We start from the raw sequence: 27,451 nt of genomic DNA, 5'->3' as shown, positions 1-27,451 counted from the left end.
ATTAATAATTGCACGCGCGGTGAAGCGGTTCTGCGAAAACTGGGGAAACGTTTCGCGACTTGATGGAGCTTTGCACTCCAGTGTCCCTAAAAATCTTGCAATGCTGCGCCGCGCGGATGAAGAATCCACGGCAGAAACGCGCGCCGCGTTTCCTTTTATTCACGACGAGTAAGTAGATCAAGATGTTTGCGATCCGCCTTGGAACATTTTCGGCCGACTTGCGGCTGCACTTTTCTCAGCATTTCCTTGAAATTAAACGTAAGGATAGTGCTATTTCATACGTCAGACAAATGAAAGGATTAATATTGTACGCGGATCGGTTGTTAAGTTGATCGTTGATCGATGTGTTGAGCTAATTAATGCTGTTTCTTTTCGTGTACCAGAAAGACTAATACATTATCATATATATATATTTATATGTAATATAAATTACATATAAATTATATATAAATTACATATAGATTATATATAAATTATATATAAATTACATATAGATTATATATAAATTATATATAAATTACATATAGATTATATATACATTACATATAGATTATATATAAATTACATATAAATTATATATACATTCTATAAATTTATATTACAAATTTTACATATAACTTATGTCTAATAAATAACAATAATACATTATCATATATATATTTATATGTAATATAAATTGCATATAAATTATATATGTATTCTACAAATTTATATTACAAATTTTACATATAACTTATGTCTAATAAATAATAATTGATTCGAATGTATGCATTGGATTACCGCAAAATTATTAAATCATTTCAGTATCCCGAATGGACAGGTTACAAGAAAAAAACCGAAATTACTTGCGCGATACCCAATAGTATATGAACACAATTTATTCGGATTTGTATTCAATTGATACTAGCACGGTATTATCGATACAAAATATGATTAATATAATATTGCTGCACAATTCGTTCGCTTTATGCGTTCGACACGTTTCTCGCTGATACACATCGAGCGAAAAAAAAAGAAAGCGAATGAAATGTAACAGCGCATGCTAATTAACTCTTGGCTCGCTAAAGTCACGAATAAAGGACGAACGTACAGAAATTAACATCGCGCGAGGATCGATGGTACCAAAGTTACGAAGCGCGTTAATATTACTATTTATTTTCGTGTATCGGACAGATTAACGCATAATACTGTACAAATAAATTATAATCGATTCGAACGTATTATGTAGTGTATTAACACGCTTTATTCCGATTCGTATTCGATTGATGCGCGCACAGTTTAATGTTTCATTCGATCTATGCACTCGACACGTTTCTCGACGATCGAATGGTCGTTCGTTCGCTCAGATTCGCTCGCAATGTTAACACCAGGTTCTAATTTACTTAATGCTTTTAATTTGCGATTATTCGGATCGCAAAGACACGTTTACCAGTTGTTTATTCGATACACATTATTTGCTGCAAATAATACGATAACGCTCGTTCGAAATCAGAATAAATGTTTTATCGTCGCGTTTGTAAATATAAAAATATAAAACATTTGCATCCGATGATCTATCGGAACAATTTACAGGGTGTCCCGAAAATGTCTCGCAATCGGGAAATGGGAGGTTCCTGAGGTCATTTGAAGCAACTTTTCCCTTTGCGAAAATTTTCTCCGAGGCTTCGTTTACGAGTTATTAACGAGAAACACTGACCAATAAGAGGCGAGCTCGGCTGGCGCGCGGCGGCCCAGCCAACGAGTGCACGGAACCCTAGTTCCGTTCATTGGCTCGGCCGTCTCGCGCCAAATGATCTCGCCTCTGATTGGTCACTGTTTTTCGTTAATAACTCGCAAACGAAGCCGCGGATTGCATTTTCGCTAAGGAAAAAGTTGCTTCGAATGACCTCGGGAATCCCCTACTTTTGGATCGCGAGACATTTTTGGGACACCCTGTATAGTCGAAGAAGCGCGCAACGATGCACGATTAACGGTGAGAAAGTCGATGGGTCGCGCATTTTTCCATCCGCGAGTGCCTTCTTGCCCTTAGAATCGAACCTTCTCTATCTCGTTGCTTACGAGCCGCCGTTCCACCGACAATAAAGCTCTTTCAGGATCGCGAAAACTGGGTCGTTTAGGGACCCGGTAGAAGCCCATAACATTTTATTCGTCGACCGTGTGTAGCGTCCATACTAAGACGGCTGTCCAGTACCGCGTATTCCGAGCTGGTATTCTCCTCGAAAAGTGGGTCGACTGGTATTGTTCGATATTATTTATCGCGTTCGTTAATTCTCGGCCCTCCCGTGCCCCGCCACGGCGAACTGACCTCCGCAGCTTTTCACGGAATCCCGATCAATTAAGTCGAAGTGAGCCCCGTGTAAGCAGCGACTCCCATTCACGCGGAACTTCCGACCGGGAACTGCCTCCAAGATGAACTTTCCTGCCCTTCCCACCCTTTCGTCGGCGCTCTTCCTTTCTCCCTTCCATCTCCGCTCCGTTCTCGGCTGTCCCGGAGTCCTCTCTTGAACAGCCGGAGCCCGGCAAACGGCGGAGAGAAAGACGTCCGAAGAATAATCACCAAGAAAACGAGCCTTTGTCCTCCGGCGTTCGTATTGTTTCGACGCCCGGTCTGCCTCCTCCGGGCCATCTGTCACACTTAACGCAGTTGCCCGATGTTTCGCGACCGTTCGATTCGTTCACGGTATGGGAATTAGGGCCCATTCGATTTTTTATTCCTCGTAGATTCAGCCACGGGATCATCAGAACGTGGACGCCGCTGTTTGGCGGTCGTCGCCGGTGGGAATTGCCCTGCGGGACGCAGCTACTTGTTTTCGGAAATAAGTTAATTAAAGTGAATCGTACAGTTCCTCGAGCGGAAATGTTTGTTTGTCTTCGTGATCGCATTGGTGGAGTTTGGAAATGTTTTATTCGAATGACTGATAAAAGATGAAGACAGATTTTATTCGACACCGTCGAATCAGTGTTCGATCGAATAGGACTTTATCTGGATACGTATTTATTCGAATATAATGTTATTCGAACGAGAATTCAATTTGAATACAATGTCGTTCGAATAAGAATTCAATTTGAATACAATGTCATTCGAATAAGAATTCAATTCGAGTACAATGTTGTTCGAATAAGAATTCATTTCGAATACAATATTATTCGAATAAGAATTCAATTCTAATACAATGTCGTTCAAATGAGAATTCAATTCTAATACAATGTCGTTCGAAAAAGAATCCAATTCGAATACAATGGAATTCGAACAAGGATTCAATTCGAATACAATATCATTCGAATAAGAATTCAATTCGAATATTATGTCATTCGAATAAGAATTCAATTCTAATACAATGTCGTTCGAAAAAGAATCCAATTCGAATACAATGGCATTCGAACAAGAATTCAATTCGAATACAATATCATTGGAATAAGAATTCAATTTGAACAAAATGTCATTCGAATAAGAATTCATTTCGAGTGAGATATTACTCGAATAAGAATTCATTTCGAATGAGATATTACTCGAATAAGAATTCATTGAATGAAAACGATAGATTATAAAATGTTTTTTTTCTACTTCATCGATTTATCTCTTCCAGAACTATTCCAACAAAGAGCTTTCAATACTACGAAATTATGAAAAATTGTTCGAATAAAGAGTCTCTCGAATTATTCCTATAAAAAATTATTCAAGTAAAAAATTATTAATCCGTGCAATGATATTATAAAATTGTTTGCGATAAAAGATGTCAACAGAACTGTTTGTTCACCGATTTAAGATCGATAGGAATCGTTGAGACAACATTATGTAAAATATGAACGCTGTCTGATCAAGCACCGACCTATTCTACTTACTTCTATTCCTATACTCGGTGAACGCCAAATTGGGCGCGAAATTTAATCGTGTATTCAGTCGTGATGATTTTTATTCGTATTGATCAAACACTCAAACGCTTGATAATGAACTTAACAAACTAGTGATCCAACTGATTTCGTTGTCGCGAGTATCATTTAGAAGAATTGGTTCAGGTTTCTCCAGTCAGAGTCGCGTTCAGATCCGTAGCGTTCCAGGATAATTCTTGCCTCAAATACCACTGCGTCGACGCTAATTGAACGATGACGAACAGATAGGCGAAGATGGAACCGGCCAACTGAAAATTGACAAATTCAGTTTCGAGGAACGTTGAAACGGTTGACTCGCGTCACACGATAAAACGAACGTACGCTCGGAAGAAAGGAACGATCGAAGTCGACGAGTCCGCATACGGAGAACACCAACGGTGTTTGCAGTACTTGCTGGGTGAAATTTTGGACCTGTAAACGAGATCCAATTTACAATCGAATTAATAAGAGAACAATGGAATATGGTTTACCTCGGCGCGAAATTTCGTGGTGGTCGACGAGTCGTACAATCGACAAAGAAGGAATCCCGCAGCTTTCGCCTGGAACAAAGTTATCGGTGATATAAATAAAATAATAATGGCGCTATTATTATTGATTTACCTCGTTGGTCGTGTGGATACAGTTGCCGTGTAAATGTACTATCCGCATCCAGATCACGAATATGACAATTAACGCGGGGAAACCGTCGAAAAGTACGTCTTCCTTGGGCAGATGATTCCATATCATAAAGTTCAGCATGAACAATGGTATAATGAGTAACATGAGCTCGACCAATGTAACCAGGACTAGCTGAAATCCGTAGAACTTGTTCACCCTCTTCGCGGCCCAGACCAAGTCCAGATGACATTTTCTGCGCGCGACAACAATTGACATCGATTATATAATAATATTATATATAATATTATATATAATAATATTGTATAATAATATTATATATTATTATATATATTATTTATATGATATTAATATATTGTTATTATATTAATATATTATATAATAATACGTGAATGTGTAATATAATATAATATAATATATAATATGTCGTCCCAGCTCATCAGAGTTGATTGACCAACCGGTCTCTTACTTTGCTATCATAATTTTTTGCACGTTCCCTCGCAGATCGTTCCGGGTTTCCCTTTCGATCAAGCGATCATCGGCTTCCCCGAGAAATCGTCTAGGCTTCGGAAGATCAAGCGCCTCGATCATCGCCTCCAATAATTTATTCACTTGTCTGAACTTCACACCGATATATCTGTTCTCGGAGACGCAATCCATGTGTTTCGAATTTGGATAAAGAAGCGATATTCGACAAAGACAACGAAATTGTAGCCTCGAAAAAATTTTCGATAATAATCGACCAACTTTGACTGACGATAACTCCGCGAAAAATGATCGCAGGATGACGAAATTTCCGTTAAATCAAAGCTTGAAGCCTTTACTTTAAGACATTCTCCCTGGATTTTCAGTTTGATACACTCTTACTATTCTAACCATTTAAATGTAAGACTATGTTTATCACGTTGAAGATCGTTTGACCAAGTTTGACGATACTCACGGACCACGACAAATTTTTCTCGGGGATGCCGTTTCCGTTGAAATAAAGTTTGATCCTTCCCCTTCAATTTAAAAAAAATCGAACGTAGCTGCGATTTTTTCTCGCGAAGTTACAGCGCTTTGAAGTAACCATTGCATTTTTGTCATGTATCGTGAATGCGACGAACATGGCCTCGCATCCGAACGGTTACTATGGCGAGGGTGCATCGAACTTCGAATCCAGAAACATTGTCTTAAAGTAGAAGCTTCGAGCTTTAATTCGAAGAAAGAGTCATCATCCTGCGGTAATTTTTCGCGGGGTTGTCGTCGCCCAAAGTTGGCCAATTTTTGTCCAAAAGTTCTCCGAGTGGTATGCTTTTTTACCTGACCCAGATGATGAAAGAGAGTTGCACTGCCATAGTTATGTTGTGCGGCAAGCTGCTGCCGAGGCTAATAAGAATTTTTTGTTTCGTCGGTGCTGTTGGTTTGATTCTAAAAAACCACGTTATCAACACGTTTAACGTGAAATGCGATACGAATATCAGGAGAATGCACGTTTGACGCTTGTACTGGGCCCAATGCTGCTTTCGCAGTCCGATTGTCTCCATCTCATCGTCGATTTTTTCCACGACATCGATGATATCCTGCATGTTCTGCTCGCAGGAGGCAAGCAAAATGAGCGTTTATTAAGTTACATCGACAAATTATTCCGCAATTATTTAACGTATTAATTCGAATTATTAATGCTTCTGCAAATCGTATTTTGATACTTATTTAAGCGATTAATTGCTTTAATATGTACGTATCTGAATGCTGAAATTATTCTGCAGGCTTATCGAACAATAAACTATTAAATGAATAATATAAATAAACATTAATTATTACAAATAATATATTATATATATTATATAATAATAATATATTATAATATACTACTAATATACTATATATATATACTATACTACTATACTACTATACTATATATATACTATATACTATACTATATATACTACTAATATAATATACTAATATACTACTAATAATAATATATTATTATATAATAATAATATATTATAAATAAACATTAAACTATTAAATTAATTTCTACGTACTTTCCTCTTAAATTTCGTTGCGATTATAAGTATTATAATCGAACCGTAGACAATTATCAAGCCTGAAATAATCATCTGAATATTGTCATCCATTCTCGATGGCTGGAAGGAGTCGACGTAGCAGTATTCCACGTAAACGGACCAATACACGAATATCGCGAAGTTGACCAGCATGTTCACGATGTCCACGATTCTGTTCACTCTTTTGTTCTTGAAAGGAGCGAGAGAACCGGTGCCGATCACAACGTTCAATAACAGAATCGGCCGAATAGTCTCGCCGAACGTTTTCAGTTGGATCATTTTTTTCGACGTTCACGTTTTTCCATTCGAAACGAAGCCGACGACGCTCCACGCAACACTGTACACTTTTTCGACTATTCCGTTGTCCCGACTACGACGATCGCCCTGTCGCAATTCCCGCGATTAATAGTCCGCTAAGTAATGAAACTGCGTGCAAATTAATGACTTTAATGTTTATCGAGTAGGCTTGTCGCGGTGAAAAAGAAAACGTTAACCGTTAACGGCAATATCGTGTCGCAGAAGTCCGTCAACGTTTTGACGTTAACGTTTTAATAGCTCGCAACGATTAGTATAGAATTCGTGATGTGTCTGACGTGTAGCAGACCTCGACTACTTAGGATTTGTGGGCGAACGAAGAATTTCATTCGAGTCGCGTTCGAATTCCGTGACGCTTTTTTAAGAGTGCGCTGTTCAAAATGTGGCAATTTCTATGGCAAACGAGTTATTGGAAATCGTTTAATAAATATTTCATAGAAAATAGAATGAAGCATGACATTGAAGAATTTCGTGCCGGTATTTGTACTCGCAGCGTTTCATTGTCATTAGCAATCCCTAATGGTGTTTGGGTCGATTACGCATCGTGAACGTCGTCATGACAATTGTGTTTCTTTGTAATTTGCTGCGATCGAGTGAAAAAGTAGGTGACATTGAAAAGCGCAGTGTGCGACGTGTGCTAAATGAATGAGATTTCTCAGCATCGAATTATCCTGATGGTATTCCAGTTTCTTCCTTATTTGTGAATGCATTGTTATCTGTTTTTTTTTGTAAATCGTCCAACTAACTACACACCCACGTGTATTATTTCTTTGCGTTGCTAAGGTAACTTCTTCCATCAGTGAATCGAACTCGGACACGGATCACGTGTTGCTTTATTCGTCGATACAATTGTCTCATTGAATAACTTATTGCATATTCACAAATCACAGCAATCGATGGGACAATGTTGAACTGAGGGTGTCTGACAAGTCACCGACTTATACTACTGGGTAAATTTTCCTGGATTCAATTTTATTTGTACTTAATTTGCACTTAATTCTTATTCGAATGACATCTTATTCGAATTGAATTCTTATTCGAATGACTTTCTATTAGAATTGAATTCTTATTCGAATGACTTTCTATTAGAATTGAATTCTTATTCGAATGACTTTCTATTAGAATTGAATTCTTATTTGAATGACATCTTATTCGAATTGAATTCTTATTCGAATGACATCTTATTCGAATTGAATTCTTATTCGAATGACTTTCTATTAGAACTGCATTCTTATTCGAATGACTTTCTATTAGAATTGAATTCTTATTCGAACGACGTTGTATTCGAATTGAATTCTCATTTGAACGACATTTTATTCGAATTGAATTCTTATTCGGATACCATTGTATTCGAATTGGATTCTTATTCGAATTTTATTTGTACTTCATGTACTTAATAAATTTATATAAAAAATATAACATAAAATAAATAAATAGATAAATAATATATAACTAATATATAAATATGAATAAATATAAGATATAAATATAAATGAAACAATAAAATATAAATATAAATAAAATATTAAATCATAGTCGAACGCGTTATTAAATGCTTTTGATTCTCTTACTGTTCGAAGTCGCAGAGAATCATGCGAATAAATCGAGGATGCGATTTCAAGCATCGGTTAGGGTCACGTTCGCACTGGTTGTAGCCTCGGATAAGCGACGGCCGATCATGTTTTGCGTTCGCAGTTGCAAAATGACGAACACATAGGTGCAGATCGAACCGAACAACTGGAAAAGTAACGGAGTCATATTAAAAAAAAAAAAACTGTCGAATGCGAATGAATTCGATTTTTTATCTCGAAAAGATCGTCGTACATTGGCGAGAAACGAACGGTCGAAGTCGACGAGCCCGCAAATGGTGAACACCAACGGGTTTTCCAGTACTTGCTGGGTGAAATTTTGAACCTGCAATCAGAGGGTGTTCGAGTTTGAGAACAAGAACGATCATGCTCGCGCGGGAATCACGCGCCCATTGTTTACCTCGGCGCGGAATTTCTCGCCCGTTGACGAATCGTACAACAGGCAAAGAAGATATCCCGTTTTTCTCGCCTGTAACGTAACCGTGTAACAGAAATTAGAAACTCTGTAATTTGTAACGATGAAACTAACGCGGGATTCACCTCGTCGCTCGTCTTCCTGCACTTGCTGTGCAGATGAATCACTCTTACGCAGTCCAACGACAGCACCGTTAAGCCCGAGCAAATTTCCAAAAGGGAAGCGTCCGCGCTTGATTGGCGCAGCAGCAAGCAATTCAGTATGAACAATACGTACAGAATTGTCATAAACGAGATGGACGTCGACGCGAGAACGTGAATTCCGTAAAATCTGTTCACTCGCCTGGCGATCTTGATCCAGTCCAGGTGATATTTCCTTCGTCGAACGAGATCAATTTAAGTAATGATTAAGTAACCAGATAAATTAATATTTTTGGTTTATTATAATTAGGTGGAATATCATAATAACAGTAGAATTCTCCGTTCGTTCCTTTCCTTCAGCTTGCAAGCAAAAATGGACAATTTGGGAAGAAGAGATACGATTATTATTATTATTATTCGATACTCAATTGCTTTGCAATTGGTTCTTATAATTATTGGCAATTGGAAATTATAAAAATTGACGGCGAGACTCGAATAGTCGTATCGTCTCTTACCGAATTGAAAATTACAAGCTGAAGGAGAATTTGCTGTACTTAATAGCTTGGAAAACTTTATTTTATTTATTATTATTTTATTTATATTATTTACTTCATTACCATGCTTACTTATTTACTTGATTTACCACACTTAATTGCTTACTTTAGTTGCTACTTTAGTTGCTACTTTAGTTGCTACTTTAATTGCTACTTTAATTGCTAATTGCTTACTTTAGTCACCATACTTACTTACTTACTTACATTTTTTATCACACTCCACTTACTTCACTTTCGCAATTATCTGCACGTTGCCTCTGAGTTCGTGCCGGCCACTTCTCCTCCGAATCGGACATCCGCCGATCATCTCACGCAATCGTTCGGACTTCGGTGCGTCAAGCACGTCGATCATCTCCGCCAGTAAGCAGTTCAACTGATACAACTTCGTTCGAACGTATCTAAACGATCAATTAACAGCTTGCGCGTTCGTTAAAATGTTACACGATAATATCGAGAGGGCGAATCTCGCGTACCTGATCCAAACGCAGAAGCTCAGGTGGCCCATCAGGCTCAGTATCGAAACCAAATTCAACGAAACGCTGAGGAAAACATGTGCCTGGATTGATATGTTCGGCTTGAAGTCGGATATCCACGTGATCGTGACGTATAAAAATACGTACACCAGGAGCAAGACGAAATTAATCATTTGATATTTGTACTGCGACGAATATTGCTTCGGTAATCCGATCGTCGCCATTTGCTCGTCGACGTTTTCTATCGTCTCGATCAGATCGTGCACATTCTGCAACAGGCGAGACTGTATTTTTTGTTGTTGTGAAAACGGTAAGATCGAAATCACACGTGACAGAATTTTTTCGATTCGCCATGATCGAAGTTGTGAGCTTATGGGGAATTCGTTCGATAAACATGTGTCATTGCATTATCATATATATATACATGTTCAGACTTTTAGCCATTTTTTATTGTAATGTATGATGCATATTAAATATGAAAAAAAATATATTATATAATATAATATAATTATAAATAATATTATAATAATGCTATAAATACTATTATACCAATATATAAATATAAATATAAATATTATATTTATATAATAAATATAATATTATTATTATAATATTATAAATATAATTATAAATATTATTATACTAATATGATAAATATTATAAATAGTATGAAAAAGATATGAATATAAACATGAATATATAAAATATATCTGTAAGTATAAGTATACTTACTTACTAAGTATACTTAAGAATATAGTATAAGTATAAGTATAAGTCTATATATATATATATATATATATATATATATATATATATATATATATATATATATATATATATAAAAGTGTATATAAAAATATATGCATAAAAGTCTGAACATACGTATCCTCGTTACTCTCGCGAGGTACCATAAACTACCTGCTATCAGAGTGTTCCGCAAAAGCAATTGTCGCAAGCCACGTACCTCGTCGCCGAATTTAGTCGCAACAATTAAGACCAGAACGACGATGCACGTGCACGAAAACCACACGGTGAGAAACACAAGATTGAGGTCCACTTTCGGCGGCAACATGTACATGGCGCTCAAACGATACTGATAGAAGATCGTGCAGGCCAACGCGGAGATCGCGACGAGAAAATAAACGATCTTCACCGATCTCTTCGCTCCGCGTTTCCTGACGTGCCCGATGCAACCGACGCCGAACAGAACGTTCGCCAACAGAATCGGTCCGATGGTCTCGCCGAACGTTTTCGGCCGGAGCATATTTGCTCGACGTTCTCGATCCACAAACGGAAACGAAGTTGACGACGTTCGATACCGCACTGTCCTTTCTTTCCCTTCTTTCCGACACCGTCGCCGCAACAGCGACCGATCGCGTTTGGTCGCGACGCTCGGAATTAATAGTTCGCTAAGTAATGAAACCGACGATAACAGAGACCGCGACGTTTAATGTCTTCGCGCGGCCGTGTTATTACGTAGGACGCTAATGCGAGTAGAGCCAGGGCGTCGTAACAGCCGTTTGTCCGACTATCGCCGGCTGATTCTACTCGTTTCAGTTTCGATATCTGCTTCTGCTTGCTTCGACCTGGATCGGCTTTTGTTTGTCGTAATTTAGACAGAATTTTCTCTCGATTTCGAGTAATTCGGATAAATTTCTGTTATACTTGTCTTAATTCGGATAAACTGCTAATTGTCGTAATTCAGAGAAATTTCTACTTGCCCGAATTTAGAGAAACTTCTACTTCTCTTAATTTGGAGATGCTTCTGCGCGTGTTTTAATTTAGATGAATGCTCTGCTACTTTTAATTTGGATAAAGTCATATTTGCTTTAATATGAATAAACTTATACTTGTGCTAAATCAGATGAACGCTGACAAATAATGTGTATTGCGTGTAGCAAGTAGAATTACAATAAATTCTGCCTAATTTTTCTTCGGCTTGTAAACCAAAATGAAGAATTTGGGAAGAGGAGAACGATTATTCGAGCCTTGCACCTCGTTTTTATAATTGTATATATTGTAATAATCGTATCTCTTATTCCCGAATTGTCCATTTTTGTTCACAAGTTGAAGCAAAATTATAGAGAATTTTCTGAAGGTCTTAGAAAAAGTCTTTCAACCTATTTATCAAATATTTTTACGAAGGGTCCGACGTCGAGGCAGCAAATTAGCGGTAATTCGCGCGCACGTTAAAAGCCTGCATTACGATCGTTTTATCGTAGTGCGGCACCCCTAATGACGCTTGTCACGACCGGCAATTTAAAGTGACCAATTTAGAGTGGAGAAACGCATTAACGGATTGAGTCACAGACATGCCCGCCTTAATAAGTGGCAAAATTGCTGCCGCCTTCGTGGACAGTTACAAATTGCTTCGGACCAGAGTCGTGCAAACATCCTTCTCGTCTACAACTCCTAATCTGATTAACCTTTTGCACTCGAGCGGCGACTCTGAGACACCGCTAAAATTTCGTTACGTCACGTTCCAAGATAACGTTCGTGTATCGTCAATGTTTAGAGTTTTAAAAAAAAACTGTTCAGAGCGTGACTGTTGCACGAGTCGGAAAATTCGATTTCGTATGGATTAATAAGGGATAATTTGTAAGGGATAATTTATAAGGGATGATTATAATTCGAAGGCAATTCGGAGGCCACATGCCACGATTCGAAGGCAATTCGGAGGCCATAAGGCAACATTCGAAGGCAATTCGGAGGCCACAAGGCAACATTCGAAGGCAATTCGGAGGCCACATGACAGGATTCGAAGGTAATTCAAAGACAATTCGAAGGCAATTCGAAGGCAATTCGAAGGTAATTCGAAGGTAATTCGAAGGCAATTCGAAGGCAATTCGAAGGTAATTCGAAGGTAATTCGCATGCCATGTGATACGATTCGAAGGCAATTTGGAAGCCACATGACAGGATTCGAAGATAATTCAAAGGCAATTCGAAGGTAATTCGAAAGCAATTTGGAGACCACATACAATTCGAAGGCAATTCAAGGGCAACAGGCCGCAATTCGAAGGCAATTCGGAGGCCACATGCCACGTTCAAAGGCAATTCGAAAGCAATTCGGAGGAAATTCGGAGGCCACAAGGCAAGATTCGAAGGCAATTCGGAGGCCAAATGTCACAATTCGAAGACAATTCGTAGGCCACGTGCCACGATTCGAAGACAAACAGACCATTTTGCATAGTCTTCGAGGAATTCGCGTCGCATCGCACGCTCGACCGACTCCGTCCCAGCATCGGCGTAGCAATAAATTACACAGGCGCAGGACCATCACAGAACAATTCACAGCAACCCAAAATTTAGCATATTCCATAAGCAATTATTATACTCGCATCCTTGCAATGCGAGGCGAACCGCGAGAATACGTTTCGAGAGGTAAAAAATTCTCGTCGCGAAGGAACGTCGTGGAATCGGAAGCCGTCGTTGGACGTCGGGCAAAACAGTATCCGCGTCGAATCGATCGGGCTCTCGAGAGCGCGGAGGAACAATCTCTCCTCTGGCATTCATAAAGAACAAAACCGGGGGCGGTCGTCGCGCAGGAATTCCCATCGACATTTTTATTCACTCGGTAATACGTTCGGCTCGCGTATCTCCGCGCACGATGGCCATCGGCGAGCGAATAGCTAGCGCGAGCGTGCGCGCGCGCGTTAAAAAACCGTCGGCTATGGGGGTGGCTGGCTGGCTGGCTGGGAAATGTATGAAGGCGCAGGAAACGGGTTCGAATCGTTGAATGTCCCCCGTCGAAAAGGGACGTGAATTTATTGCATGCCGGTCGCTTCGCCGGGGTCGGAGGCCGAGCTCTCTCCGGCCAGGGGCGAGGGGTGGGTGGGTGGGTGCGGAACGCGGAATCGGGAAAGCAATCGTCGACGGAAGTCGAACGAACCGGGGTGGCCCCGGGGGCGTGTCCGCGTGTCGCTTATTATACTTTCTTATTATTTATCGGGCCCCATAAATATTCCCGGCTCGAATGGAGTCGGCCAGGAGACGGTCGATTTATGGAGGTCGCGAATTAGTGTCATCCGCCGCGGTATTTTTCACCGGCATATTAATCCGGACACACTTACACCAGTCCCGTCGGCCCGACGGGATCCAGTCCGGCGCGAGCGCGGGGGAGAAGGCGGCTCCCCGGAATCCATTAGCGGCGATCACTTTTCCCTGAATTCGATTCCGTCCGCGGCTGCGTCGGTGGTTCCGCCTCGATCGCGGGCTGATCCTTTCCTCGATTGCCAGTTTTATGCATTACGCGACTTATCGGATCCGCCGGGACTCTCGGTTCGGCCGAACAGTTGATGAATTTTGATCGGCCGGCCGATCGGGCCTCGATCATTTCTTCTCGGCCCGTTCCGTCTCGAACAGTTTTCGAATGCGAAGAAATTGCTGTTCTCGTTCGACGGTCGGTGTACGAATTACGCTTTTTTTTAGATGGAATACATTCGCTGTGGTTTTCCTGTAAATTTCTTCTAAACGAAAAAAAATGGTCAATTTGAGAAGAGGAGATTTATTACAGAGATAATTATTCGAGGCTCGTCTCGAACAGTTTTCGAATGCGAAGAAATTGCTGTTCTCGTTCGACGGTCGGTCTACGAATTACGCTTTTTTAAATGGAGTAAATTCTCTGTGGTTTTTCCGTAAATTTCTTCTAAACGAAAATGGTCAATTTGGGAAGAGGAGATTTATTATAGAGATTTATTACAGGGATAATTATTCGAGGCTCGTATGCTCATTTCTATAGTTGCCGGTTGTCAACGATTATAAAAACGAGACGCACGGCTCGCATAATCAATCTTGACACAGAGCATTTAAATCGTTTGCTTAATTACTCAATTTTCGACAATGAAGTCGATTAAATTGTTGTTAACAATTAGGCTATAACAACGAAAGAAAGAAAGACTGATAAGTCTGCAAGAAATATGTCGAAAAATATGTTCGAAAAAATTGCCGAATTGAGCTCAGAATCATTGGAAACATCATTAATGCGTAACACTAATTTTTCACCAATTATGAAATTTCATTTCCATTGCAATATATTCGAACAATCCGAATTTCACTAGGATATTCCGGATGTCAAAAAGTTCTAATATCATCCACCACGATAAACATTAACCTTCTAGTTTCGGTTCAATTAATTAAATCGCTTCGACATCGTCGTAAGTTTTCGGGCCGATCTCTCGGTATCGGAAGGAAACCGACAATCGTTAAAGAAGGAGTATTTTCATCGAATTTGCCACGAATTCCCGCGAGCAATTCTTCGGCCGGAATCGGCCAGAAACTCGACGCCATAGTTAGGCGAAACGAGCATGTGCAGCGAACGCGTCTACTCGGATCGCATCCAGCCCTATCACCCAGTTTCCCGGCACTAATTTATCAACGAGGATATTGGCCTATCGCGTATCGAGCGAGAGATCGATCAAGCATCGCGGCCTGTTCCGCAACGGTAACAGTTGATTGATAACTGATAACGCAGCATAATCAACGGATGATCAAGCCGGCGCATGATCAACGCTCGCGGAGCACGCTTCGATAATCCGGCCGGATAAAAGAACGCGCGACCTCATGTAAGAATATATATATATATATATATATATATCACGCGAATAGCCTCGATAAAATCAAAATCTGAACGTCGAACGTTCGTACACTATAGTGTTCGAAATTATGAGAGCAGGCTTTACGACCGAGGAAAGAGAATAATAAAATGTCGTAACGATACGATAAAAGCTGAGGGGCCAGCAGTCATGCGAGTCATTTGCGCGACGTTACGCTGTATGGGTTTCACGAAACTCTCATTAAACGCGGATCATAGTTCGCGTAATTACGGTCTCGTTCTTCGTCGATCCGGAAGGAGACCGGCCACGTTTTTTCTGGAAGACGTGACCGTTTTCGCGACGTCGTTTTTTTCGATGCGATCTGGAAAAGATACGTTTTTCCGAAGCAACAGAGAGCAAAAGTTAAATAAAAGGTGCATGGCACGTTCGAACGATGTAACGATGTGTAACAAATTCAAAACAATACGATAACATACTTAAATCACTATAAGAATTACATTTATGCACATTTGTTCCGCGAAACAAGGCTGTTCGAACGAATAAATCGAGCAAACGTTCGAATAAATAGAAACTAATAATAAAAACGTCTTTAAATTAACAGTCACATGCTTCGAGTATTTATTATCTATTTCTATCGTGAACGCACTGATTATTAAACAGCGAATCGTCCAACAAATGAAAAACGCGCCGAGTCGATTTCGGAGAACGAAATCGAGACGCTCTTCTTCCTAGACTATTCGAATGAAAAACGAGAACAACGTGGAACCATCTTCGAAGCGTTCCGTAAAATAAGAAGTCGATTCAAGTCGATTCCCGGCGATATAAATAAAAAAGAAAAATGCACTTGTTCCCGCGACCGCGGTTCGAACGAATCGAAACTGGTACAAGAACGTGGCCAGCCGGTTGCAACGTCTTCCCGTGTTTCGCCTATTCATTTCCAGGCTGAATGCACAAAGGCGGACCCGACGATCGCATTCAGAAAAACGCGGGTCTCCCGGCGAAAGAAACTGCGGATTTAGCACAGTGATTCACGGGGTAATTAAATAGCCGCGCGGCATTCATTTCGCGGCTCTCCCCCTCGGGCGTGTCCATTCACCGATTTACAGGGAAGGAACGTTTTCAACGATTTCAGCCGGCGTTCCACTGACGCAGGTATGCAGTCGCGTCGGGAGAATCGATGCGACGGCGAACGCAGCCACGGTTCCGTGCAATTTGTTTCTCAAAGATTCAATCGGCCGGCACCGGTCCGCGATTTCTTCTCGACGCTTCGCACGTCGCGAACGACGGCCATTTAGTAGGCGACGCTGCCGCCCGACTCTGATCGGGGAAACTTAGGTCGTTCCGCGATGCTCGGATAAATCGGTCGCCTCGGCGTTGATTTAATACGACGCCGGCCATTATGCGAGCCGACCGAGGAGGAAACGGCGAGCAAATCTATCAGCGGGAATTATCCCGGCCAGCAGCCGAACTCGCTGTTATTTTCCAGCGATGAGTTACACCGCGCGGCTCGGTACGCGCGCTTTCTCGCTGTTCTCTCGACTTACTCGCCGCGATTGATTCGGTTTTCGTTCTCCGAAAATATAGGATCGAACGGCGAGTCGATGTCTCGCTGCGAAAATACGAACAACGCGATCTTTAGGGTTTTCTGTTACGTTCGACGCTTTGCTGTCCAGGGATTTGCATTATTTTCGGCGACGTTCGCCGCGATCTAGTTTCATTAGGACGGAAAGCCTGCTGGAAATAAACGGCGTCGAAAAGATACGTCGTGAAGATACGTCTGTGTGCGTTTGATTCGATCTCGCGTCGTGCGACGAAGGTGATGGAAATTACAAGAAATCTTGAATTGAAGTTGAAACCTCGATATACGAAGTAGTATAGCTTGCCTTGTAGTCAGACATGTGTAGTTGAAAAAGTTGCATTAAAGTCGGAAAATGATGGAAATTGTAAGAGATCTGCTCTTTCGGTCGTCGTGAACTTCTCAGCGTTGAAATCTCGATATTCGAAGTAGTATAGCTTGTCTTTTAGTCGGACATGTGTAGATGCAAAAGTTGCATTAAAGTCGGAAAATGATGGAAATTGTAAGAGATCTGCTCTTTCGGTCGTCGTGAACTTCTCAGCGTTGAAACCTCGATATTCGAAGTAGTATAGCTTGTCTTTTAGTCGGACATGTGTAGATGCAAAAGTTGCATTAAAGTCGGTTAGACGGAATTATCGTTAGACGAGAAGAACTAGTGCTTTGGTTGACAGAAAAGTAGAACGAGTACGTCGGCGGACGGACAAGTAGAATCAGTACGTCGGTGGACGGACGAGTAGAATGAGTGCCTCTGTCGACGGACAAGTAGATTATGCATCTCGGTAGACGTACAAGTGGAATAATTATCTCGGTGCACAGACAAGTAGAATAATTATCTCGGTGCAAAAGAAAAACAACTGCCGAAGTGGCGAAACAAGTAGAACAGGTCCGCCATTAATCAGGCAAGAGTAAATCATTTTTCACGCGGTCGAATAAGTAAACTAAACCATTGGTCGAAGAAACAATGTCACACGATGTGCTTTTGGATAGGCAAAATTGATCGACTAATATTCCTGCAAGTAGAACAGGTCTGTTGTTCGTCAGACAGAGAGAAACGGAGCGGCCTCGTTGCCGAATAAATAAAAAGGAATGATAATATAACATGGATTCTAGTAATAAAGGTAAATATTATATTACATAAATAGATATTACACAAATAAAAAAAGTATTAAATATTATATATATAAAATATAATATTATTAATACATATATATATATATATATAATATAATAATATAATATAATATATTATATAAAGGCATTATTATACATATTTTATAGCAAGCTCTGCAACATGCGAACGATGCAAAAAGTTCATTTCCAAATTCGCCTAAACAACGTTTATTCAGCAACATTCAAAGTCTTAAATAGAAATTAACTTTGGTAACGAAGAAACTGCTCTCGAAACAACGGTTATTATAATCGATTTGACGGCCGTCTCAGAGTCTCGATCGGGATAAAATCGAATAGAAAATCGCGGCGGCTGCCTTTCGGCGTACATTTTCCCATTACCATCGCTCCATATCGCGGCGGATTCTGCGAAATCGCGGCGGAACTGGTCCGCGGGAAAGGGCGACTTCCGGTCGAGCACGCAGTCGGTCTGCTTACCAGAATATGAAATTCATGTTCCGGTTTTACGGCCGGCGGGCCGATAAAACCGGAAAAGACGGAGGATCGAGGACCGAGGAGGGCCCGTTACACCGCGGATACTCGATAGCCAGATACCCCGTGGAATTTACGGCGTGTCGACATTTGTTCTTGTAAAAACTGTGGCCCGGCTCTTTCACCTGCCGTTACTGTCCCCGGGATTCGTCGTTACTTCCAGGCCGGCCTCGCCCCCGGCCCGCTCTTCCGCCATTTTACGAGCGAATTTACGCGATTTCCAATACAAAGCTCGTTCCCCGCAGCTTTTATCGTGCTGCCGTACCGGCGCGACGGTCTGCGGTCGCAGTGAATTCCCGTGTCGTCAAGGAAATCTGCTCGATCGTGAGATCCTCTGACCCTCTTTCTCTGCTCGACCCTACCCCTTGCCCTCTCCCTCGCCCTTCCTCCATTCGAAAACTGTCCGTACGTACCTTCTAAATCAAGCATTGGAATCCGATGATTCAGAACTCTCCGCGGAAACCGTGATCTCTCATTTCCTGGATTTCATTTCACGATTTTATGGCGAAGCTTCAAATTTTTCGGCGACGCACTCTTTTTGCACGCAACTTCGAACGTGGTGAGCACTTCGAAGCGAACGTCGATCTTCTCGTTGGACTCGATTGGTTGCACCGCGAGATCAAGGTGTTCCTTCTGGCCAAAGAATGAATTAGCCGGAAAAACTCGCTCGTTCGATATTTGCGACAGTAACAATATCACGACGATTAAAATCCACGGATTCATATTTTTTGTTTGAAATTTGTTGGTACTGTGAAGACACTTTCGTTGAAAATAATTGAGTAAATTATAATTTAATTATAATCATATTATTATGTAAAGTGTAATTATAATTTAATTACAATTTTATTACTATATAAAGTATAATTATAATTTAATTGTAATTTTATTACTATATAAAGTATAATTAAAATTTAATTATCATTTTATTACTATATAAAGTATAATTATAATTTAATTGTAATTTAATTATTATATAAAGTATAATTACAATTTAATTGTAATTTAATTATTATATAAAGTATAATTACAATTTAATTACAATTTTATTACTATATAAAGTACAATTATAATATAATTATGCTTTCATTAGTATATAAATTCTAATTAAAATAAATAAATTATAATCAGCGCTGAATTCTCTCTCAAATTATCACACGTAACGTAAATATAATGTAATAATGTAACAGAGAATTTCAGTCTCATTATTCCTGCGAAGTATCACGCGTTAAATCATAAGAAAAGTTGAAACTGTCGCATCAGGTCTTCTTAAATTCCTTCAATCTCGCCCCAGTGTTCCATAAAATCTTTCATAGCATCACCATAACTTCATTAATAGTTCGCCGAGTAATGAAACCGGCGATAAGAAACTGCGTGGTTTACGTCTTTGCGTGTGGCGTTGTTATTCGGTAAAACGCTAATGCGAGTAGAAGAGGTGTCGAAGAACTGTCGTTTGTCTGGCTATCGCGGCCTGATTCTACTCGCTTTCCAGTCGAACCTTTTACTCGTCTCAATACACAGGAAATTCTACTTGCCTCAGTTTCAAGAAACTTCTGCTTATCGTCTCGATTTCAAGAAACACACCCGCTTCTCTTCGTTTCGATAAATTAATTAATAAATGTACCCGCCTCGATTCGGCTAAATTTCGACCTGCCCGATCGAAATAAAATCTTCCCATACAATTAAGAATTCGTCCAAGAGTTCGCCCGAGAATTCGGCTACGATTTCGCCGACCCGAAACTGTCGCGAAGGGAATCCATCGAGGACAAAGGGCTCGCTGGGAACGGTTAACAAACGAATCACTCGGATACGCGAGGGACTCGAGGAGGTTTCGAGACGCCGCGAACGGGAGAGGGGTCGACCGGCAGTTGCCGAGCGACTCGAAAAGGATCGATCCTCTTCGGCTTACCCAGGCGACAATACCGAAATCTCGGAGTTGCCTTCGAATCCTCCGGGCGAAGTTCGACGGAAACTTCGCGAGGCAGCCGGCGCGCGGTGCGCGCGATCCGCGGGACCCCGGAAGTTAGTTCGCAATTACGAACGCGCGTGCCAAAGACGGTGCCCCCATAAAACGCGGGTGTGTCCGTCTTGGTGGTATCGCGGCCATAGAGAAGCTGTCGCCATTAACGGCGATTACTGCCTGCGGCGGGCCGATACACCGACCGCTCCGTGGCTGTTTGCATTTACGACGCCGAACAGAGACCGAGGAGTCGGCGTCGTTCGCCGTTCCCGGATCAACGAATGATCCTTTTTCACCGCGGATCAACCGCCACGACTCTGCCCGGTCGTTCCTCTGCGACTGGATTTCACTCCGTACTCGAAGACGCCGGGAGTTCATTCGCTTCGAAGCTTTTCGATCCATGGTGTTCGTGGAAATTCGCGAGAATGGTGTATTCAGATTAAATAAATAGTGTTTTCTTTAGCGAATTATGCAGGGTGCCCGGTAATTCTTGAGATCATTTCAAGTAACTTTTTTCTTTGCAAAAATACAATCTGCGGCTTGGTTTACGAGTTATTTAACGAGGAAGCTCGCCTCTCATTGGTCAGTGATTTTAATAAATCGTAAATAAAGCCGCAGAATGCATTATTGCAAAGGAAAATTGAAAATTGAAATAATGTCAGGAGTCATTTTAACCTTGACATAACCTTTTCCGGGTCTTAACATGATCACGGGACATCCTGTATATGGAAGGCTTCGATAATTAATGCGAAAGTTCGAAAGAGAGTAAACGAATTATTTACGAGTAGAATAAATTTGACTGTGCACAAGATGGCGAATAAAAAAAAACAGTTATGTAAGCGTGACGTACTCGCGGAACAATAGCCGAGTCACCGCTGAAAATTCTTTTGCGTCGCGTTCCAAAATTATTTTTCGTTATCAAATTTGCTCGTGTTTAAAAAAAAAGGGGAAAAAAATGTTGAAAGCGTAACCGTTGTACGGGTCACAAAACTGCGTTTCATATGCGTAAAGTGCACTAGACCGTACGAAATGGAAATACCGTAGGTCGGAAACACTCTTTTGGATTTAGAGTCGAAATGGCTTCGAATGGATAAAAATGTGATTTTTTTTAACCTTTCGGTGAACCGATTCGGAGGAACGAATCGTCGCGAATGAAAGAGGAAATGCATTTTTAAACTTAGAGAATTTTTATCTTGCTCGAATGATCCGTGGTCCAGTCACTGGTTAATGAAAAATTCCACTGTTTGTGTTAAAAATTTGGTTACACGATTGAATCCATTATTCTTCAATTATTTATCCAAATCGTGCGTTGCGGAATAGTACAGTAATATCTCTCTAACTGGCTCTCAGATTCTTGACATAATCTTGGTGATTTGGGAAAAGGAGATACGATTATTCGAGCCTTGCGATTCGTTCGTATAGTTACAAATTGTCAAGAACTATAGAAATAAGATAAGATAATCGTATCTTCTGTTCCCAAAAAATTGTCCATTTTTGTGCGCAATCTAAGCGTCAATTAGGGAGACATTACTGTACTTCTAAAAGGAATACCAAATGAGCAAGAGTAAACGTTGTCAAAGATCGGACGAAATACGATGAACGATTTATTGAAAAATTCTAAACACGTGTCACTTCTATTGTCTCATTTTGATCGCATTTGAACCGCGAGTTGTTGTTCCGCCGGGTTCGAAAGCTTTCGAAAATAGCGGCAGAAATAATTACCGCGGAGCGCAAAGGTTAAAGGCCTCGGCTCGGGGAGACGCTTTTATCGCGATGTTTCCCACGGTTCGTGAACTTTTCTTTGTATCGATCGATTTAATTGTATTCCCTTGAGCGCGTCCCCCAGTCCGCGGCGGACCTTCCAGTTCACGTTAACCGAGCGCAATTTCATTCCGGCCGGTTCGGGGGAAAGTTTTCATCATTCGATTAAATCGCGATTGGAATCGAAGGGAAATTATCGGAAAGAAAACACTCGCGTCTCTCCGCTGTCGCCTGCCCCCTCCCCCCGCCCCTCGCCGTCAGTCTCCCTCGTTTTGTCAACATTTCGTTCTTGCTTATTTTTCGCCGGTCTCTTCACGTTAGTCGGCGAACAATCAAGGACAGGTCGATTGGAAACGTTTCAGGAGAAATACACTTGCGACGCTTTTCAAGTTACAAGTGGAATAGGACGTTGCGCGGTCGGACTAGTAGAATTAGACAGTTCGCTGTGTATGGTTTAGGTCGGATATTTGGTTGAATGGATTTATTGTCGAACTAGTGGAATAAGTCTTACGATGTGCAGACGAGTGGAACAAGTCTTATGATGAGCAGGCAAGTGGAACATGTCTTACGATGACCAGACAAGTGAAACAAGTCTTATGGTAGTCGGACAATTAGAATAAGTTTCTTAGTGGTTGGACAAGTAGAACGAGTCTCATGGTAGACAGACAAGTAGTACAAGCCTTATGATGACCAGACAAGTGAAACAAGTCTTATGGTAGTTAGACAAGTAGAACAAGTCTCTTAGTGGTTGGACAAGTAGAACGAGTCTCGTGGTATACAGACAAATGGAACAAGTCTTACGGTGATCAGACAAGTGGAACAAGTTTCTCGGTAGTCAGACAAGTAGAACGAGTCTGATGGTAGACAGACAAGTAGAACAAGCCTGGAAGTGGTCAGACAAATGAAATAACTGCTTCAACGGCGAGTGGAATATAATTTGACAGGTGACGAAATGAGTGGAACAGGCCTGCCATAGGTCAGACAACGAGACGGATCAGGCTCGCGGTGAAATAACTAGAATAAATTGCTGCAAGAACGATGTAACATCGCGTGCCTGCAGATAAATGAAACACGACAGCCAGTCGCCAGGCAAGTAGAATAGCCTCGGCAATGTTCAGACGATTACAATGAAACGAGCTTAATCATATTCCGCCGCGCAGAATTCACAATCGGCGGATCTCAAAGCGGACAAATTTGCTTTGACTCGATCCCGGAAAAATGCGCGTCACTCGGTTAAATTCCGAATGATATCGAAGCGAAATTATCGAGGAAGAAAACGCTGACGTTTCTGCCGTTGTATTCGCATCTGCACGGCCCTTCCATTGTTTCGTCCTCCGTTCTTGTTTATTTTTTGCCCGCTTCTGATCCCGTCCGACGAACAATGGAAAATATGGCCCATGAAAGTTTCATGAGAAAGGTTCTGCCTGTCTTTCTTCCTCTCTCTCTCTCTCTCTCCCTCTCTCTCGCGCGCGTGCGCGCTCTGTCCCTTCTTTTCTCGCGATATTCGAAATTACAAAGTTGCAGAATCTTCCCGGGAGGAATTGCAGAGGCATGCAAATGCTCTACGGTTGTCGCTGTTGTTTCACGATGTTCCGAAGAGCGATATCGTTTCGCTCGGTTCGCTCTTCGGAGATTCGGACATTTTTAGCGGATCGACCACGATCTTGGAAATTCATAGACACCGGACGAGAACAGTTTATGATGTTAGAAGCTTTAAAAAAGCTTATATCCTTTCGATACAGCATTTTCGGACATTAGATTACACGAAGGTTTTTCATGTACTTGACCCGGGTATAATAGTTATAATATAAAGCATAGTATAATAAAATAATATAAGAAAAAGTAATAAAAAATAAGAATGTAAAATATACAATAATATAGTATATAAAATAGTATAATATAATAATATAATAATAGTATAACAGTATAAATTGGTTCCAGTATTTCTGGATGCCTCGCACATCAAACAATAAATAACAAAAAATAAACATTCATTTCTCCCGCGCTCTTTATTTCTCCCATACCAACCTAAATTATATCGCTTGCTTCCCAGAGATTTTTAACTCAGCCTAAAACCCGCATCGGTCCGTCCACGACAAAACGGTAGATTCTCTCCCCGCGAAGAACAACAGCAGCGTTTCGATTCTTTATCGACGGCGTCCTTATTTTCCCGGAAACCCGCTCACCTATCTACCGCCGGGTTCCCCATTTTAATGGACTCCGGGGAAGCCGGCGAAATCCCCAATTAATTACGAGCGCTCCAATAATCCGCCGTTGAAAATTTCCGAACGTTACGTTCCTCGTTACGAGGCGGAAGAGGATGATCTCGCTAAGCGGAATTCCCGGCGGACGTCGAGGTCCGCGAGAGGTTTTTCGCTCGCGCGGCGCGCGCGCGGAATGCCGGTCCACGGGGGAACGTGGAATAGCCATCTCCCCGTCGAGAAAGCTTTCAGCTCGCTCACCGATATACGGTGTTCTCGATACAAAGTTCATTCCGCCTCGCCCCCGGGGCTCCCGCGTATATATATCGGCGTCGTTTCGCGGTCCCGCGGGACCCTCGCGCGCCGCGTCTTCAAGGCCACGACGTCGACGCCGACGACGAGAAAATCCGCTCGACGTGACTTTCCGGCAATAAATCCGCTGAACGTGTTTCCGATCGCGACGCCGCACAGGGCGAAACACTTCCCTGTAGCTGGATCGCCGCGACCCAGACGAACGATCCACCATCATCGCTGGAAATCCGATTTTTCGTTTTATCGGCGGACGGCATTGCCGCGTTAAAACTTGACGACAGCCACCCGGTGATTCGGCCGGGTCGTCGGTGGCTCCCGAATTACTCGTTACCGTGCTATCATCAGGCTCGTACAATACCCAGACGCCGGGGCTCTTTTGTCTCTCTGCCGGTCTTCGTTAAGCGCAACGAAATCGAGCGCAGTCGCCAGCCGTTTCTAGATATTTTCGGGCGTCTTTCGAGAATTTTTCCTGACTCAATTGCGAAAGATATGGCGATGATTTTTCCGTGGGGCGATTCTGCAGAGTTTTCTGAACACAGTGGTGTAGTTTTTTTGACATTTTAACCGTTTGCTCGGGTTTGAACGATGTTTGAAAGCATCTTATAGCGACATCTATAGCGCAACGATTTTCTGGAACATTGTGCAAGTTTAAAAATTTGTCTTACTTCAGCTGCGAAAGTTATGACGATGCGTCTTACGTAGAATGATTCTGTAGAGTCTCATGAACACAGTGGTGTAGTTTTTATGACATTTTAACAGTTTGCTCGTGTTTGGGCGATGTTTGAATGCGACATCTATAGCGCAACGATTTTCTGGAACATTGTGCGAGTTAAAAAATTTGTCCTACTTCAGCTGCGAAAGTTATGACGATGGTTCTTATGTAGAATGATTCTGTAGAGTCTCCTGAACACAGTGGTGTAGTTTTTATGACATTTCAACCGTTTGCTCGTGTTTGAACGATGTTTGAATGCGACATCTACAGCGCAACGATTTTCTGGATCATTGTGCGAGTTTAAAAATTTGTCCTACTTCAGCTGCGAAAGTTATGACGATGCTTCTTACGTAGAATGATTCTGTAGAGTCTCCTGAACACAGTGGTGTAGTTTTTATGACATTTTAACCATTTGCTCGTGTTTGAGCGATGTTTGAATGCGACATCTACAGCGCAACGATTTTCTGGAACATTGTGCGAGTTTAAAAATTTGTCCTACTTCGGCTGCGAAAGTTATGACGACGATTCTAACGTAGAATGATTCTGTAGAGTCTCGCGAGTAGAACGGTATGATTTTTAGTAACATTGCGACCGTTTAAACGCGGTAAAACGATAAAAACAAGAGCGGAATCACTACTGGAAACTGGGATTCGAGAATGAGTCACTCTATGCGGCGGGATCAGCATAAAAAATATCCGCGGATGAATCATCGTAAGAATCCCTGGTAGTCCTTCTGAAAAGATTATCCTTGGGCCGTACGACGGTTCCATTGTTATGCATGGAACGAGGACGCTCGATGGACGACGCTAAAACGGCCCTATTCCTCGACAATCGCCTCCCCTTCCTGTATCTGGTCCGTAAGGTTCTTCTCTTCGTCGTGGACCTAGACCGGCGTTCCTTTCCCTTCGCTGTATATTCTCGAGCCGCAGTTTCGGTATTCCTGCAGTTTTCTAAGGGTGAGCGACGATAAGAGGGTCCACGCGCACATCTGAGCGAAGAATACGGCCACTTTCGGATTCAGCTTTTCGTTCTGGAAAGTTTACACGTCACCAAGGGCGCGGTTGCTTCGTTTCTATAAAAAATCAATTGCATTGTTTATATAACTATCGAACAGCAAATCCAGTCCTCGTAATTCCTTTGTTTCCGGTAGAAAACTCCGTGGAATTTCAGATCATATATTTTAGAATTATTTTTCACACTTGTGCACATTATACTTTGAATGATTTTCAATTCTCCAACACGAATCGAAATCAGTGACAAATACGTAGATTGCTTCGGTTTATGGTTAATATTCTTTTATTCGATATCCCAAGACGATAATTAATTTCACGTAATCATACAATTTCACGTTTATTTCGTGTTTATATTATTATATGATTCTTCAATACAAAAATTAATTGATACTTCTTAGCATGCTCTTTCCTTCGCAGTTAGAAATGCGATGAGAAATTCTCCGATCGCAATGATTCCTTAGAAGAGAAAGAAAATTGATACTAATTGTGTGCCTAAGTTTATTCGAATGCTGAAATATCGACGAGAGAAGAGATCAGAATTTTATCCCAATTTTCAAGGGCAGAATACGTTGTCTCTAGAAATATTTTTATGACGCGTCGTACTTGTCAAGCTACGACAAGAAATTAACAAATTACAAAAACTTCAATGATTCTCAACAAAAT

General features: G+C 41.3%; 3 protein-coding genes across 5 annotated transcripts in view; 1 reads left to right on the top strand and 2 right to left on the bottom strand.

Moving 5' to 3' along the window:
- Positions 1–27,451, top strand: part of rho-5 (rhomboid-5) — a 397,572-nt gene that overhangs the window by 151,438 nt on the left and 218,683 nt on the right. The window lies entirely within an intron of this gene.
- On the bottom strand, positions 4,014–6,074 carry LOC143260295 (uncharacterized). The gene is made up of 7 exons (XM_076525324.1): positions 5,995–6,074; positions 5,809–5,916; positions 4,976–5,143; positions 4,492–4,741; positions 4,362–4,430; positions 4,255–4,302; positions 4,014–4,139 (listed from the first exon to the last, which is right to left on the bottom strand). The coding sequence occupies exons 1-7, from the start codon at positions 6,072–6,074 to the stop codon at positions 4,014–4,016; spliced, it is 849 nt and encodes a 282-aa protein (XP_076381439.1).
- LOC117226266 (uncharacterized) lies at positions 8,490–11,307 on the bottom strand. Its single transcript, XM_033480428.2, has 7 exons — positions 11,008–11,307; positions 10,044–10,312; positions 9,798–9,968; positions 9,002–9,251; positions 8,862–8,930; positions 8,697–8,786; positions 8,490–8,609 (listed from the first exon to the last, which is right to left on the bottom strand). Exons 1-7 carry the CDS (start codon positions 11,305–11,307, stop codon positions 8,490–8,492), a joined length of 1,269 nt encoding a protein of 422 aa, XP_033336319.2.

The sequence above is a fragment of the Megalopta genalis genome, chromosome 11 (assembly GCF_051020955.1).
Source record: "Megalopta genalis isolate 19385.01 chromosome 11, iyMegGena1_principal, whole genome shotgun sequence".
Classification (NCBI taxonomy): domain Eukaryota; kingdom Metazoa; phylum Arthropoda; class Insecta; order Hymenoptera; family Halictidae; genus Megalopta; species Megalopta genalis.
Note: the sequence above shows the minus strand (reverse complement) of the source record. Positions and strands in the feature narration are given on the sequence as shown.

Coding starts and splice junctions, on each gene's coding strand:
- LOC143260295 (XM_076525324.1), bottom strand. CDS start 6,074: ATGCAGGATATCATCGATGTCGTGGAAAAAATCGACGATGAGATGGAG. Junction 4,742..4,975: donor CAAAAAATTATGATAGCAAA/GTAAGAGACCGG, acceptor TGTCGCGCGCAG/AAAATGTCATCTGGACTTGG. Junction 4,303..4,361: donor CCACGAAATTTCGCGCCGAG/GTAAACCATATT, acceptor TCTCGTTTACAG/GTCCAAAATTTCACCCAGCA.
- LOC117226266 (XM_033480428.2), bottom strand. CDS start 11,307: ATGCTCCGGCCGAAAACGTTCGGCGAGACCATCGGACCGATTCTGTTG. Junction 10,313..11,007: donor CGACTAAATTCGGCGACGAG/GTACGTGGCTTG, acceptor CGCCTGTTGCAG/AATGTGCACGATCTGATCGA. Junction 9,969..10,043: donor AGCTTCTGCGTTTGGATCAG/GTACGCGAGATT, acceptor TTGATCGTTTAG/ATACGTTCGAACGAAGTTGT.